This window comes from Martes martes (assembly GCF_963455335.1).
Source record: "Martes martes genome assembly, chromosome: 9".
Classification (NCBI taxonomy): Eukaryota; Metazoa; Chordata; class Mammalia; order Carnivora; family Mustelidae; genus Martes; species Martes martes.
Genome location: NC_137896.1, coordinates 107,972,756 through 107,985,744, shown reverse-complemented (window position 1 = coordinate 107,985,744; position 12,989 = coordinate 107,972,756). Strand labels below are relative to the sequence as shown.

Sequence of the window (12,989 nt, the reverse complement as noted above, 5' to 3'; positions counted from 1 at the left end):
CACAACTCACCCTCCATTTTGAACAGCTGCCTCAGACTTACTTGAGCAAACCCTAATCTTTTTTTTTTTTTTTTTTTTAGCAAACCCTAATCTTTTGGTTAAGCAAAGCACATTGGGCTTGACCTGCAAACACATAACTTGAAACAGTAGAAGATAAAATGGTCTAAGTAGTAAAAATTTGAAAATCATCTTAACATGTCATCTTATTGATTAGTTTGATCTTTCTCAATAAACTTTGATTTAATGATCAAAAGGTTGAAAAATAAACCCCTGCTTTCTTCCTTTATGGTAGACACGCTAGTAAGAAGATAAATGACCGATAAGTAGATCCAAGGTGGACCCTGAAGCAAACAGAATGGGAGATTGTCCATCTGCTAACTTGAAAGTTACATTTTTGTTTATTAATAAGCAGTGTTCAGCTATTTACTTATTTGGATAATATTTACCGAGTACTTTCTATAGGTCAGACACTGTTTTAGGTGCTGGGACACAAGATAAAAAATAACCCCCAAATCAAAACAAACCTACTTCCATGGGGTTTATGTTTTAATTTCAAAGTTTTTCTGAAACCAAGTAAAGCAATAGTAACCCGAGAAACTGCAGAATCAAGGCTTGTCATATTCATCATGTTGTTCTATGATATTGGTATTGGCTACATTTTAGGATAGAATTTGGTTCTCAGGCCTTTGAGTTTCATGTCTTAGTATCTGCCAGAGCTTGTCCTTGGTTTTGAGGAAAAGCCTAGGGAAGGCAGGCTTAGGTGCCCGCCATCAGTAAGAAGAAGGGAAGAGTTGAGTTTCCTTTATGGTGTGTCTGGAGGCGACAGAGGGTCCTGGAATTCCTTGGTAACATTCAAACTCAGTCCTGCTGTTTTGGGGGGTTTTATTGTACGAAGTTGCTGTATTTTGCACCCGTGATCTGCAGGTGAACTATCCAATCAGCATAGCAAAAAGTTGAGCAATACTCTGATTCAAGTATATTTGGAATAAGATTTTGCAACAATTTGGATATTTTCATAGTTTTATGGTTTTATTACATCAATCACCAAAATTTATTAAGATAAACAAATACAACTAAACCAGTGCAAAGAAAGGTCTTGGTGTCCACCTAGTCTCACTTTGAGAGGCAGAAAAAGAAAAAAAAAAAAGAATCATTTTTATAGCACTTTAACTTTTGAACAGAGGTACCTGCTGGCGTCTTCTGTTTCTTCCTTCAGTACGTGTTTTTCTTTTAATTTGGTCTTCATGAAAAGAATCAAAGTAGGGGCTCTCCAGGAGTTGGGCACAGGTTAATCTGTCATCAGGATTCATCTTCAGACATTCCTTTACAAGAAAAGAAAGTGGGAAAAGAGCGACCTATTTTGTTACTATGACCTGAAACTGAATAACTTGTTAGAGCAAATATGAGCTTAGAAAATTTTCAGGTTTGGGGTGCCTGGGTGGCTCTGTGGGTTAAGCCTCTGCCTTCAGCTCAGGTCATGATCTCAGGGTCCTGGGATCGAGCCCCACATCGGGCTTTCTGCTCGGCGGGGAGCCTGCTTCCCCGTCTCTGCCTGTTTCTCTGCCTACTTGTGATCTCTCTCTGTCAAATAAATAAATAAAATCTTTAAAAAAAAGAGAAAATTTTCAGGTTTGTATATTATCAAGTACTTGAAACTCGTTAATAACTAGAATTACTTTTTCTTTGTTTTTGCCATTCAAAGTCTTGAGGGTAGAATTGAACATTCAATGTCTCTGGAAGGGGGCTACAAGTAGAGCAGGTGTTTCTTTTTTTTTTTTTATTTTTTTCTTCAAAGATTTCATTTGTCAGAGAGAGAGATACAGAGCACAAGCAGGGGGAGTGGCAGGCAGAGGTAGAAGGAGAAAATTACTCTCTGCTGAGCAGGGAGCCTGATATGGGATGTGATCCCAGGACCCTGAGATCATGACCTGAGCCAAAGGCAGATGCTTAACTGAGCCACCCAGGCATCCCATAGATCAGGTGTTTCTACCAATGATATCTTTTCACTACTTGTCAAAGCAAATAGTTTGTGGGACACTTTAAGTGTGATCCTGGGTGTGATCCCAGGACCAGCTGCATTAGCATTCCGTAGCAACTTCTTGTAAATGCAGTTCCTGCTCAATCAAAAGCACTGGGGGTGGGAGCCCACCAGCCTGCATTTGATAAGCTCTCTGGGTGGTTCTGATACCTGCTCAAGTTTGAAAACCACCGATTTAGGGAGATGGCTAAAGTATTTGTCTTTAAAGTCTTCATAATCCAGGCACCTGGGTTGCTCAGTGGGTTAAGCCTCTGCCTTTGGCTCAGGTCATGATCCAGGGTCCTGGGATCAAGTCCCGCATCGGGCTCTCTGCTCAGTGGGGAGCCTGCTTCCTCCTCTCTCTGTCTGCCTGCCTCTCTGCCTACTTGTGATCTTTGTTTAATAAATACATAAAAACCTTTTAAAAATTAAAAAAATAAAGTCTTCATAATGAAACAAATCTAAAACCTGGATAATTCGTATATATATTTATATAAGAATAACTAGAGGCAAAAAGGAAAAGGTAGCATCATGACCCTTTATATTAGAGACTACTACAAGCCTCTAGCTTTGCCTCCAAGAGAGGGGAGGACTCCGGCAGCAGCAGGGTTGGTTGGAATCCTGTCGCAGAGATTTTCTTCAAGAAGCCCTGATACTCTTTGGCCTGAGAATGGGGCTTTTCCCATGGAGAAAGATCGTGATCCCTAAGTAATTAGAACCGCCTTAGAACATCCAGGCACAGGAGCCCTGAAATTTCTTGTCTTATGACCATAATAGAGAATTAAAACTTATCAACATAACAGACTTATTTTTGAGGCATTTGGGTGTCCAGATAATTATGCCGACTGGGGCTGCCCCAGCCTGGGCTGCCCTGTGGTGTCTGTGCCTCCCTAGCCCCAGCTGACAGGTCTCTGAGACCCTTGTGAATGCCACCACCCCTGTAGTCTCACCTGCCCCTTAGGGCCGTGTCTGATTGGACCTGGTTTTAGGAAACAGTCCGGCTCGGCATACTCAAGTTCACTTGTCCCTCCAGAGCTGCCGCCTGCTCCAAGCAGATCCCACCCCATGCCCACGTTGATGATCCCTACTGTAATTAAGTATAACTGCTACTGGGGGTCTGTCTCCTCAAACCCTAACACTGTCAGGACTATAACCAGCACAGAAAGACTGATATTCGAAGATTCTGAATATAAACTGTGGTAGTCTGTTTCTTCAACACTCTGTTCTGGCTTTTGCCTCCATCATTCCACTTTAGTGACTTCTGTTATTCATACCTAGACTTCCATATTCATACATCCAATGGGTAGATCATGTTCTCATCTCCACAATGTTAGACACTACTGACCACATCCTCCTCCTCGAAACTCCCTTTGGCTTCTTGATGTCTCCCTTTCCTTCTTCTTACCTCGTGACCACCTCTTCTTCTCAAACCAGCCTGTGTTAGTTTACCTTCTTCTCTACAGTAGGTGGGTGGGACTCCTCCAGGCTCAGTCCTAGGTTCTCCTTTCTCCGCTCTGTTTCTAGATAATCTCACTGATTCTTAAGTCTTCAATTACTAAGGTTTATCAGAGACTTCCACATGTATATTTCTGGTCCAGACCTCTCCTTTGAACTCCAGACCCACATATGCTGTGGCCTACTTAACAGTTCTGATTTATCTCAAGGGCACTGTTACGGATTGACTTGTGTCCCCACCAAACCATGTTGAAGCTCTAAGCCCCAGAACTGTATCATGTTGACCTTGTTTGGAAATGGGGTCTTTGCAAATGTAAATTGTTAACATGAGATCATACCGGAACAGGTTGGGCCCTAACCCAATGGGATGGTGTTCTTATAAGAGAGAAGACAGTGCAAAGACAGACACAGAGAAAATACCAGAAGACAGAAGCAGAAGTTGAAGTTCTGCTTTTACAGGCTCAAGAACGTCTGGGGCTACCAGAAGCTGATAGAGGCCAGGAAGGACCCACCCTGAAAACTTCAGAGAGAGCATGGCCCCATCGACACCTTGGTTTGAGACTTCTAGTTTCCAGAACTGTGAGAATAAATTTCTGTTGCTTGCAATCACCCAGCTGGTGGTACTTTGTTACAACAGCTCTAGGAAACTGGTACAGATATCTCATGGTTGCGGCCCTCCTCTACTTACTCCCCAGATCTGAATCATAACTAAGTTCTATCAGTTTAATTTCCAATAATTTGTTGAATTCATCAACTTTCTTTAATGGGCTTTCAATCTATTGAAATACAGTCTATTAAATACCTATCGGTTTTAACTTTAAAGAACATTTTTAGATTCTAAAAAGAGGCTGCTAATGCTGAGCTGTTCCATGGGACCTGGGCTAGAATGACATCTTATTTTGTCAGTTCTAGAAGTAATGAGATGAATTGGGTGGAGTTGAGGCTTCTGAGTTATTGGCTGCCTGGATTAATACCTTTCTATACACCAGGAGGCCAGTGAATTTTCAGAGGTGCTCCCTGATCAGAGTGTCCCCAACCAGAGAAAGGTTTTTAAGATGAGGGATAAGAAATTGGAACTGCAGGGGCATCTGGATGGCTCAGTGGGTTAAGCCTCTGCCTTCAGCTCATAGTCATGGTCTCAGGGTCTTGGGATCGAGCCCCACATCGGGCTCTCTGCTCAGCAGGGAGCCTGCTTCCCCCTCTCCCTTTGCCTGTTGCTCTGCCTACTTGTGATCTCTGTCAAATAAATAAATAAAATCTTAAAAAAAAAAGAAAGAAATTGGAACTGCAAAGCACATGTCAAGATTCTTTTCTTGAAACTTCAGATTTCACAAAAAAGCCTTAAAAATATTTCCAGGAGCCTACAGACTTCTTCTCTGGCCAGATTAAACTGATAGAGTGATAAGATGTTACCGCTATGAAAGCAACTGAGAAATAAATAATACTGTGTCTGCTGTCTCATTTAAAACCTACTGAAGAGAAACACACAAGCTCTGCTGTAGATTGGCTACTCCATGCCACCACTGCCTTTGGCATTGTCATTGGCTGCTACTTCACCAATTTGAGCAGATGCCTGCATAGATGATGGCCTAGTCCCATGGGATGACTACCTGTTATGGGACCTGGGTCTTATTTGTTCTTGAAGATGTCTCAACTGCAATTAGTGAAAGAAAGCCTTTCTTCATCTAGCCAGGGGCAAGAGTCTAGGAGATAGGGTGTGACCCACGCAACAGCACAATCCTTGACGCACTTAGAGAATCCTTGGGTCTACGGTCAGACATTATAGGTATAAATCAAATGGATGAATGACAAAACTAGCTTCATCCAGAATCGGGCAGGCAAATAAGGCACTTCACCTTTGGAACTAATGACAGGGGGTTTGTCCTAGACCTTGGAGTTTTTCTGCCCTGGAATTGCCTTTCAGGAAGTTTTCTCTGTCTTTAGTTAGAGAAGTAACGAGTAGAAGGTTTGGCCGGCACCTGAGAATGGGTTAGGATTGCGGTGCTGGACAGATACCCTCCCTGCAGGAGGTCTTGCTAAAGTGCACGTGGGTCAGAACGGCCTGTCCAGAACAAGGCTGGGAAATTGGAGTTCTAGGACAGGGCATGCAGAGTGCCGGGTTAAGGCAGGTCAGAGCAGGGAGACAGAGAGAAGGCAGCTGAGGGCCAGTAAAGCTCTGGTAAGTGCAGTCTGAGGGCACAGAGACATCAGGCTTTCAGGACTCAGACCAAAGGAATCCAGCACCCTGGATAGCACCTTGGCAGCGACGACCACTAGCACAATGGCTAGTCTACACAATTGACTCTAGGTCATCCAGGTGGCTCTACCTTCTAGATCAGATAACTTCTGAGCTAGACTGTGTATCATAATCACCTAGGAGGATGTTTAAAGATACAAATTCCAAGGTCCTATACAGAGAGATTTCTGCTTCTGTAACTCTTGAGGTTAGATACTGGAATGTATATTTTTGAAAAGCCCATTCTGATGAGTAGTCATTTTGATGAATAGTATGGAAACCACTGCTATAGATAGAACTTAATTGGTTGCTAAAAATAGATACTGTTACTGATATCTTCATCCGTATCCCACTAAGAGCTTTCAGTATCCACAGTGGTTTTAAGAGTCACATCTTCTAGGGGCGCCTGGGTGGCTCAGTGGGTTAAAGCCTCTGCCTTCGGCTTGGATCCCAGGGTCCTGGGATCGAGCCCCACATCAGGCTCTCTGCTCAGCGGGGAGCCTGCTTCCTCCTCTCTCTCTCTCTGCCTCTCTGCCTACTTGTGATCTCTGTCTGTCAAATAAATAAATAAAATCTTTAGTAAAAAAAAAAAGAGTCACATCTTCTAGCATGGGTCAGTTGGTTAAGCATGAATGGCAGACTAGTCATAGGTGAATTTCTTCTGATTTTTATTAGAATTTGTGCTTTGTTTGACTATTTCTTTTGGGCCTAGTGAAAGAGCTATATCTGGTGTCTGCATGTTTCTGAGTTTGTCTGGTCTACCAATTTTTTTAAAATAATGATTTTAAAGTTTATTTAACCCAATGTATCTAAAATGTAATCAGTTTAACATGTAATTAATATCATAAAACTTCTGAGTGAAATATTTAATATTCTTTATTATAGTAATTTTCTTAGAAATCTAGTACATCTTCATTCTAATTAGCCACATTTCAAGTGTTCAATAGTAATATATAACTACTGACTATGATATTGGACAGTACAGTTCTAGACCTTCATCCTCATAAATTTACCAAGTTAACAGTCAAATTTCTTAATAAATGCAAAAGAAGTAATAGCGTTCATCACAGCAAATGCTAATTTACTCTTCTGTCTTTGACTAGTTTTAATGGATATGTTAGAAAGATTAGTGTTTAACTTACTGATGTTCCTTTAACTATAATTATTTTATAGTTCCTTATTATTTTCAGTGACTACTTGGTATTATCTGCCCTGTTGTCAATCCCTCCCAGAGTTACTAGCTTCAGTTATTACATTTTGCAGGCAGTAATGGTTATAATTGATTCTTAAGTACCTTCATGAAATTCAAAGACATGGGATGAGCATCTGAGAACTTTTCTTCAAGAGTTTCCTAGAAAACAAAATAAAGAATTTCAGTGTTACATGACAACAAAGTTATGTTTATTTTGACTATATTAGAAATAAGAACACTTTGGAGAAAGACCTCCCCTAGTAGGTTAGATAATTCCTTTTAAGGACTTTTTTAAAGTTCTATTTTTATATAATTTTACACTATAGTATAAGATTTAAAAGACAAAAACTGGAATTATTTTTTAAATTTCACAATGTCTTGCAATTGATGCTTGGTAAACGTGAGCTCCAAGTGTCCCTGAAATCCTACAACAGTACTTTATTTTATTTTACTTTTTAGAGATTTTATTTATTTATTTGACAGAGAGAGAGAGCGAGCGAGCAGGGGGAACGACAAGCAGAGGGAGAGGGAGAAGCCCATTTGGAGTTTTGATTTTGGATACAATGAAGATCATTTTGTAGAATGACTTTCCACTTGAAAATATCCGTTACCAAGAAATGGTTTTTATGGACTTGAGCTTTGTTTTACAAGCCAAAAAAATCGAGAATGCATGTTTTCAAAATAAAGACGACGACAGTAAGTATTGTTAAACAGTAGATAATTACTTCAGGGAAAGGTACTGAGTATTTTGACTAAAAAGATCAAGGTATTTTTGTAAGGAACTAAATATATCAGCACTTCAAATTTAACATTAAGTTAATCTTTGACTAGATAGGGCAAGTAGATTTTTAAAGCATTCTCTTGGTTAATTTATGCTGTTTTATATAATTTCTTTGATCTGTGTCAGTGCGCTAGAAGGAAAACAGGAGCCAAAAGTACAGATACTTAAAAAAAAAATACCCCTTTAAAGAAAGTTGCAACACAAATAATAAAATATCCAAGATTGAGCAGTTTACCATGTCTTCTGGCTCAGGAATACTGATGCCATGGAAAAACTGGTTACTTTTGAAGATAGATTGATGTCTTTGGATTAGTTTTCCTGCAAAATACAAACCATGTAACTCATGACAAATTTAATAAAAATGAAAGTGTTTAAAAGATTAACTTCTGAAGTCCAGATATACGAGGAATACTAAGCCTGATCATTCCTTCCAGATTTGGGAGGAGCAAGTCACTGCAAAAACGCGGCTCCTCAGGGAAGGGGCAGTCCTCCCATGCAACTCTCTTCGCTACGCGTGGCTCAGTCTGCCACTCAGCCCCCGCCAGAAGATGAGGCAAGAAGACCATGCTGAGGGCTTTACAACAGATCTCGTAACTATCTCACAGTAGTTGCTATTTTTAATGAGCGAAATGAGGCTTAGAAGTTCAATAACCTGTCTAAAGTCACATGGTCATTAATGGACAGATGCAGGGTTCAAACTCAGGTCTGTCTCATGTCTGCTTAATGTAAATTTCCACAGTCCTTTTCAGCAATCAGTCAAACAATATATACTTAATGTGTGGCCTGTGGTGATCCTCACCCTACATTTTTCATGCTGTAGAATTTTCAGAAAGAATGTGTTGGAACCAAACAGGGACCAGCATCAGACCAAAGAGCAGGGCTTCCATCGCCCAGGAGTTGGGCTGTCAGGATAGGCTTGGGGCAGGGATTAATAAGTACCATCGGGTGTGTGAATGTATCACTTTCCTTGTGTCCCTGTTGCTTCATGTAAAGCTGCAGCCAACCTTCTGGGTCACGTCCTCTTCCAACTGCCCACGGATGCTGACACACGGTGGAAGTTTATGGAAGGGGCCCCTTGAGTCCTATTCCTGCTCTGCATCTAAATTTATATGACTTCAAGCCAATCATGGAAGCTCCCTGAGCCTCAGTTTCCTCACTTGTAACATAGGCACAATTAAAAATGTTATAATCCTTAATGGGTTTTTCTTAAGACTGGGAGAGATTAAGTGTGTGAAAGTAATTTATAAATTCTTAAGTGCTGTACAAAGTAGCAGAGTTGAGAAGTTGCAACAGAGACATTATAGCCTACAAAACCTAAGATATTTATCATCGGGCCCTTTGTAGAAGGTCTGTTGACCCCTGCTCTAGAGTAAATGGGGGGAAATCCCTCTTTTGCAGTGGGCAGAAATGACATTTGATCAAATATCTCTTCGAGTCTGCTCTATGCACATGACTCCTATCCTTGTCCCTATCTTAGCCTGACATGGAAAGTAAGTGGATAGTTTATTCCAAGGCTAATTGACTTGACTCGGAAAGGCACCTGAGAGACTCTCGCTGAGCAAAGTCATGACTCCACATGGAGAAAATAGTTGGGTTCTGGCAACAACCCAGGACAAGCAACCGAGTAGCACTTAGGAGAAGCAAGAAGGCTCTTGTTTGGTACAGTGACGTCCTATCGCTCTAACAATGGAGCAGCTCTGTAAGCCATAAAATGCAACACCTACCCAGTGTTCTGATGATCAGATAAAGCTGGTCCACATCTGATTTTCCAGGCCAGAGTGGCAGGCCCGTCAGAAGCTCTGCAAAAACGCAGCCAGCAGCCCATACGTCCACGGAGGAACCGTACTGCGTGTCTCCCACAAGAAGTTCTGGAGCTCGGTACCACCGTGTCGCCACGTAATCAGTGTAGGCATCTCCTGGAACTGCAAATGCGTCAGTCAGATCAGGTGGGTCACATTCCTGTGACATGTGGAGCAGGTCAGGCATTCAGGCAAGCTTCAGTAACTCCGAGGCCACAACACTCCTCACTCGGGAGGCAGCAAAGCCCCAAGTACCCGAATACTTCCACTGTGCGCTCAGGCCGTCAGCTCTGATGGTGCGCTGTGTCTGTCCTATCAGAGTAGTGGTTGTGTACACCCACCTTGCAGTGGGTTTTTGCCTCCCATACAGTCCTAGATTCAGGGAGGAATAATGATTTGATCCCCTTTCCCTTTGGTTCCCAACCCCCGCTCCCCAATGTAGAATGACTTCCTTTTGCTTAGCACTGTCTCTGAAGCCTCTCCAGAATTTTCCGCTTAGTCTTCTAGTCTTACAAACCCCACAGGGTTTTCCTGACGTCTCTGGGACACAGTAATGTCTGCCTCCAGGGAACCACCTCACCCTCGCTTTTGTACTCCACTGTGAACCATCCTGTATTATGTTTTGTTTCTTTTACTTCAGATTATAAGTGCATGAAGAGCAGAAATGCATCTTATAATTCTTTTCCTTTGTGAGGCAAAACACATAAACATGATGTCCAGTGAATTCGAGTGGAGTGGAGTGGAGTGGAGTTGCAGAGCGCACTAAGGTATTGGGTAAAAGGTAAAAGTGAACTTTTCCTTTTTGAATAGTCACAGTGTCACATTTAGCATCTGTTCAATATCTAAAACAAGTAAGAGTTTGTATCATTTCATAATCATCTGAAATGGATGGGTAAGTGAAAAATTCCTACTTACTCAGAATTCGTGCAAACCCAAAGTCACAGATCTTGATTATTCCTTGCTTAGTTATTAGAATATTTTCAGGTTTTACGTCTCTGTGAATACACTGTAAGATAATATTTGATTATTTCTCTGGGTCATCAAAATGACAAAGATAATAAACATTAAATATTAGTTTAGATGATAAACAAAGCTTGTGAGATAAAGATGCTTTTCCTTCATCTTTCTAGAAAAACTTTAATTGGCAGATTTTCACTTGTAAATCTTATCCCACCAAAAGAAAAAAAGTCAGAATGCTGCTATATAAGTGAAGGAATTGAAATTGTAATTGTTGGATAAGAAAACTTTTTTTTTTTAAGAAGGCCGTGTCATGCAATTATTTCTTCCACATTTTATTGGGCTCTACTTAAACTGCAAGAAGTAAAACTCTAGATGAGATTAGACTCAATGTACCTCTGATAAGAACTGCCACCCAGGAATCCCAATTCAGGTTGAATAAGTATTACAGATTTGAGAAACTGGAAAAACATTTGAATGATAACAAAAAAAAAAGTGCTTAAAATGTTGGCTTATAACTAGAGTGACCATATTATTTATTGCTCAAATTGGGATGTGTGAAAGGAGCTCGGCTAGTAATTACGCAGGGACAACAGGACCACACCACAACTGTCTTGGGTAAGCTGGGAGGTATGGTCACCTACTGCTCAAGAGACGCTGAGGCTTCCGCAGCAGGGGACAAGGACCACTGCCACTTCCTCAGCAGTGAGCTAAGCTGGGAGCATTAGCAGCTCTCCTGAGAGATGACCACACAGCACTGTCGGCCGGGGTCCCTCCTGGGAGAGCAGGACACCCCCGTGAGGCATCCTCCCCTCACAGAGGCTCCCATGATTCCTCTGCAGGCAGGGACCTCACAACTTGCTGCGCTGCTGTAAAGGCCCTGAATGGAACACGTGCTCCTAGCTGGACGTGCGAGGGCCACACTGGGGTAAGGCAGGCTGCTGTAAGCCTCACTCCTTGTTCTTCCAGAAGTGGCCGCTCCATGGTGGAGAGGCCCTCCAAGAACACTACTCAGGCCCTATTTTTCAGCACTTTATCTTTCCAGTCCTTCCTCCTAGACAAGCAAACCGACAAAACTGATGGTGCTCAGCCCTCATCCAGAGCTCTGTCCTTTTCACAGCCCTTGCACGTGAATTCCTTCACGCCTGCCACTACCTTGTGATGGCAGGTGGCCACTGACAGCGTCTCTCAATTGAGTGTCACAGTAACCAGCTCCTTTTGCCTCACTCCTCTGTATTCTGTCAGTCCCTTTATATATTCCTGCTACATTGACAATTCTGAAGTAATTTTTCTTTGCTTCTGTGGTAGCTATCTGGGAAGAGAAAAGGCTGAGTCCCAAATTCATTTTAGGTCACAAAAATGGCAGTGGTAGTAGAAGCTTGTTCCTAGTTAGTCTCAGTTATTGTCAACTATCTTATAATTTGTATGACCAACAGAAGGAACTAGGCCTCTTTAAAGTCCTAAGGCCTTAGATATTAATTTTTAAAAACTACACTGCTGTAGTATAAACCAACATAGTTTTGAGGTTCTGCCTTTTAAGCAACACATTTATGAAACGCAGATTAACACTTCTGAGTCCTAGTCACAATAGCTGGTGATTTACTAGGAATATGTTATTTCCCAAAAGAGTTTGCATCAAATTCTAAAATTTCTGGACTACATGTGGCATTATCAAGGAAATAGACTTAAATCAACACTAGTCTTTTGGCCTACTTAAATACAATTTTTGGATCTAATGCAAGTCCATGTGAAATTTTTAGCAATTTATCTTCCACCAAAAAACCCACAAAGTCAAATCAAGTACTGATGTTTCCCAAGGAAACAGAAAAATTACTGGTGTAGGTACAGGTAAGAGAAGCTACTGATAGAGGGGAAGAGGATACTGAAGAAAGCAAAAGAGGGCAAAACTGCCTGGAACAGTAGGAAGTCAAGCATGGAGAACGGCCGCCGCTTAGTCATACCGCATTCACTTTCTCTGCTGCCAAGCTGTGCTCAGTGCACACTCACAGTGCCTCTGGCAATCAGCTTGCTTTCCACCGAAGACCAAAAAACCTGCAAGTCAGTGTGACAGAAGCAGGTTTTTTTTTTTAATTTTTAAAATAACTTGGGTTACATACACAGCTTTTAGAAAATATTGTTCAAGTTGGGTTATTTTGGCTAATGTGTAATCTCATTTTTAATGGCTCACAAGTCAACAAGAAGAGGTTGACCCTCAACTTTAAGAAACTCCAGAACTTTCACAAATTGCTTCTTGTACAACCTGATCAAATAATAGTTTTCTTTTCTTTTCTTTTTTAAAGATTTTATTTTTAAAGTAATCTCTACACCCCATGCAGGGCTCGAATTTACGACCCCAAGATCAGGAATCGCACACTCCACCAACTGAGCCAGCCAGACGCTCCTAAATAATAGTTTTCTATTATCTCAAAAGGTTGTCCTCTTTGAGCTTTAGAGATGGATATCGATACAGCAGTGAGGAAAAGGACCCCCTTCTTCATAACCAGAACATGAGTATTAACCAGACAATGATGGATGTTGCATCCTGATATGCA

The 12,989-nt window shown here is 41.4% G+C and overlaps 1 protein-coding gene across 1 annotated transcript in view; it reads right to left on the bottom strand.

Moving 5' to 3' along the window:
• Positions 1 to 1,008: 1,008 nt before the first annotated feature.
• Positions 1,009 to 12,989, bottom strand: part of CDKL4 (cyclin dependent kinase like 4) — a 28,198-nt gene continuing 16,217 nt past the window's right edge. Inside the window, exons 4-8 of the mRNA XM_080813888.1 lie at positions 10,396 to 10,486; positions 9,406 to 9,603; positions 7,917 to 7,999; positions 7,003 to 7,059; positions 1,009 to 1,322 (exon numbers count right to left, since the gene is read on the bottom strand). Coding sequence (XP_080670014.1) covers positions 1,167 to 1,322; positions 7,003 to 7,059; positions 7,917 to 7,999; positions 9,406 to 9,603; positions 10,396 to 10,486 — 585 coding nt within the window. The 3' untranslated portion in view covers positions 1,009 to 1,166. The remainder of the gene's footprint in view (positions 1,323 to 7,002; positions 7,060 to 7,916; positions 8,000 to 9,405; positions 9,604 to 10,395; positions 10,487 to 12,989) is intronic.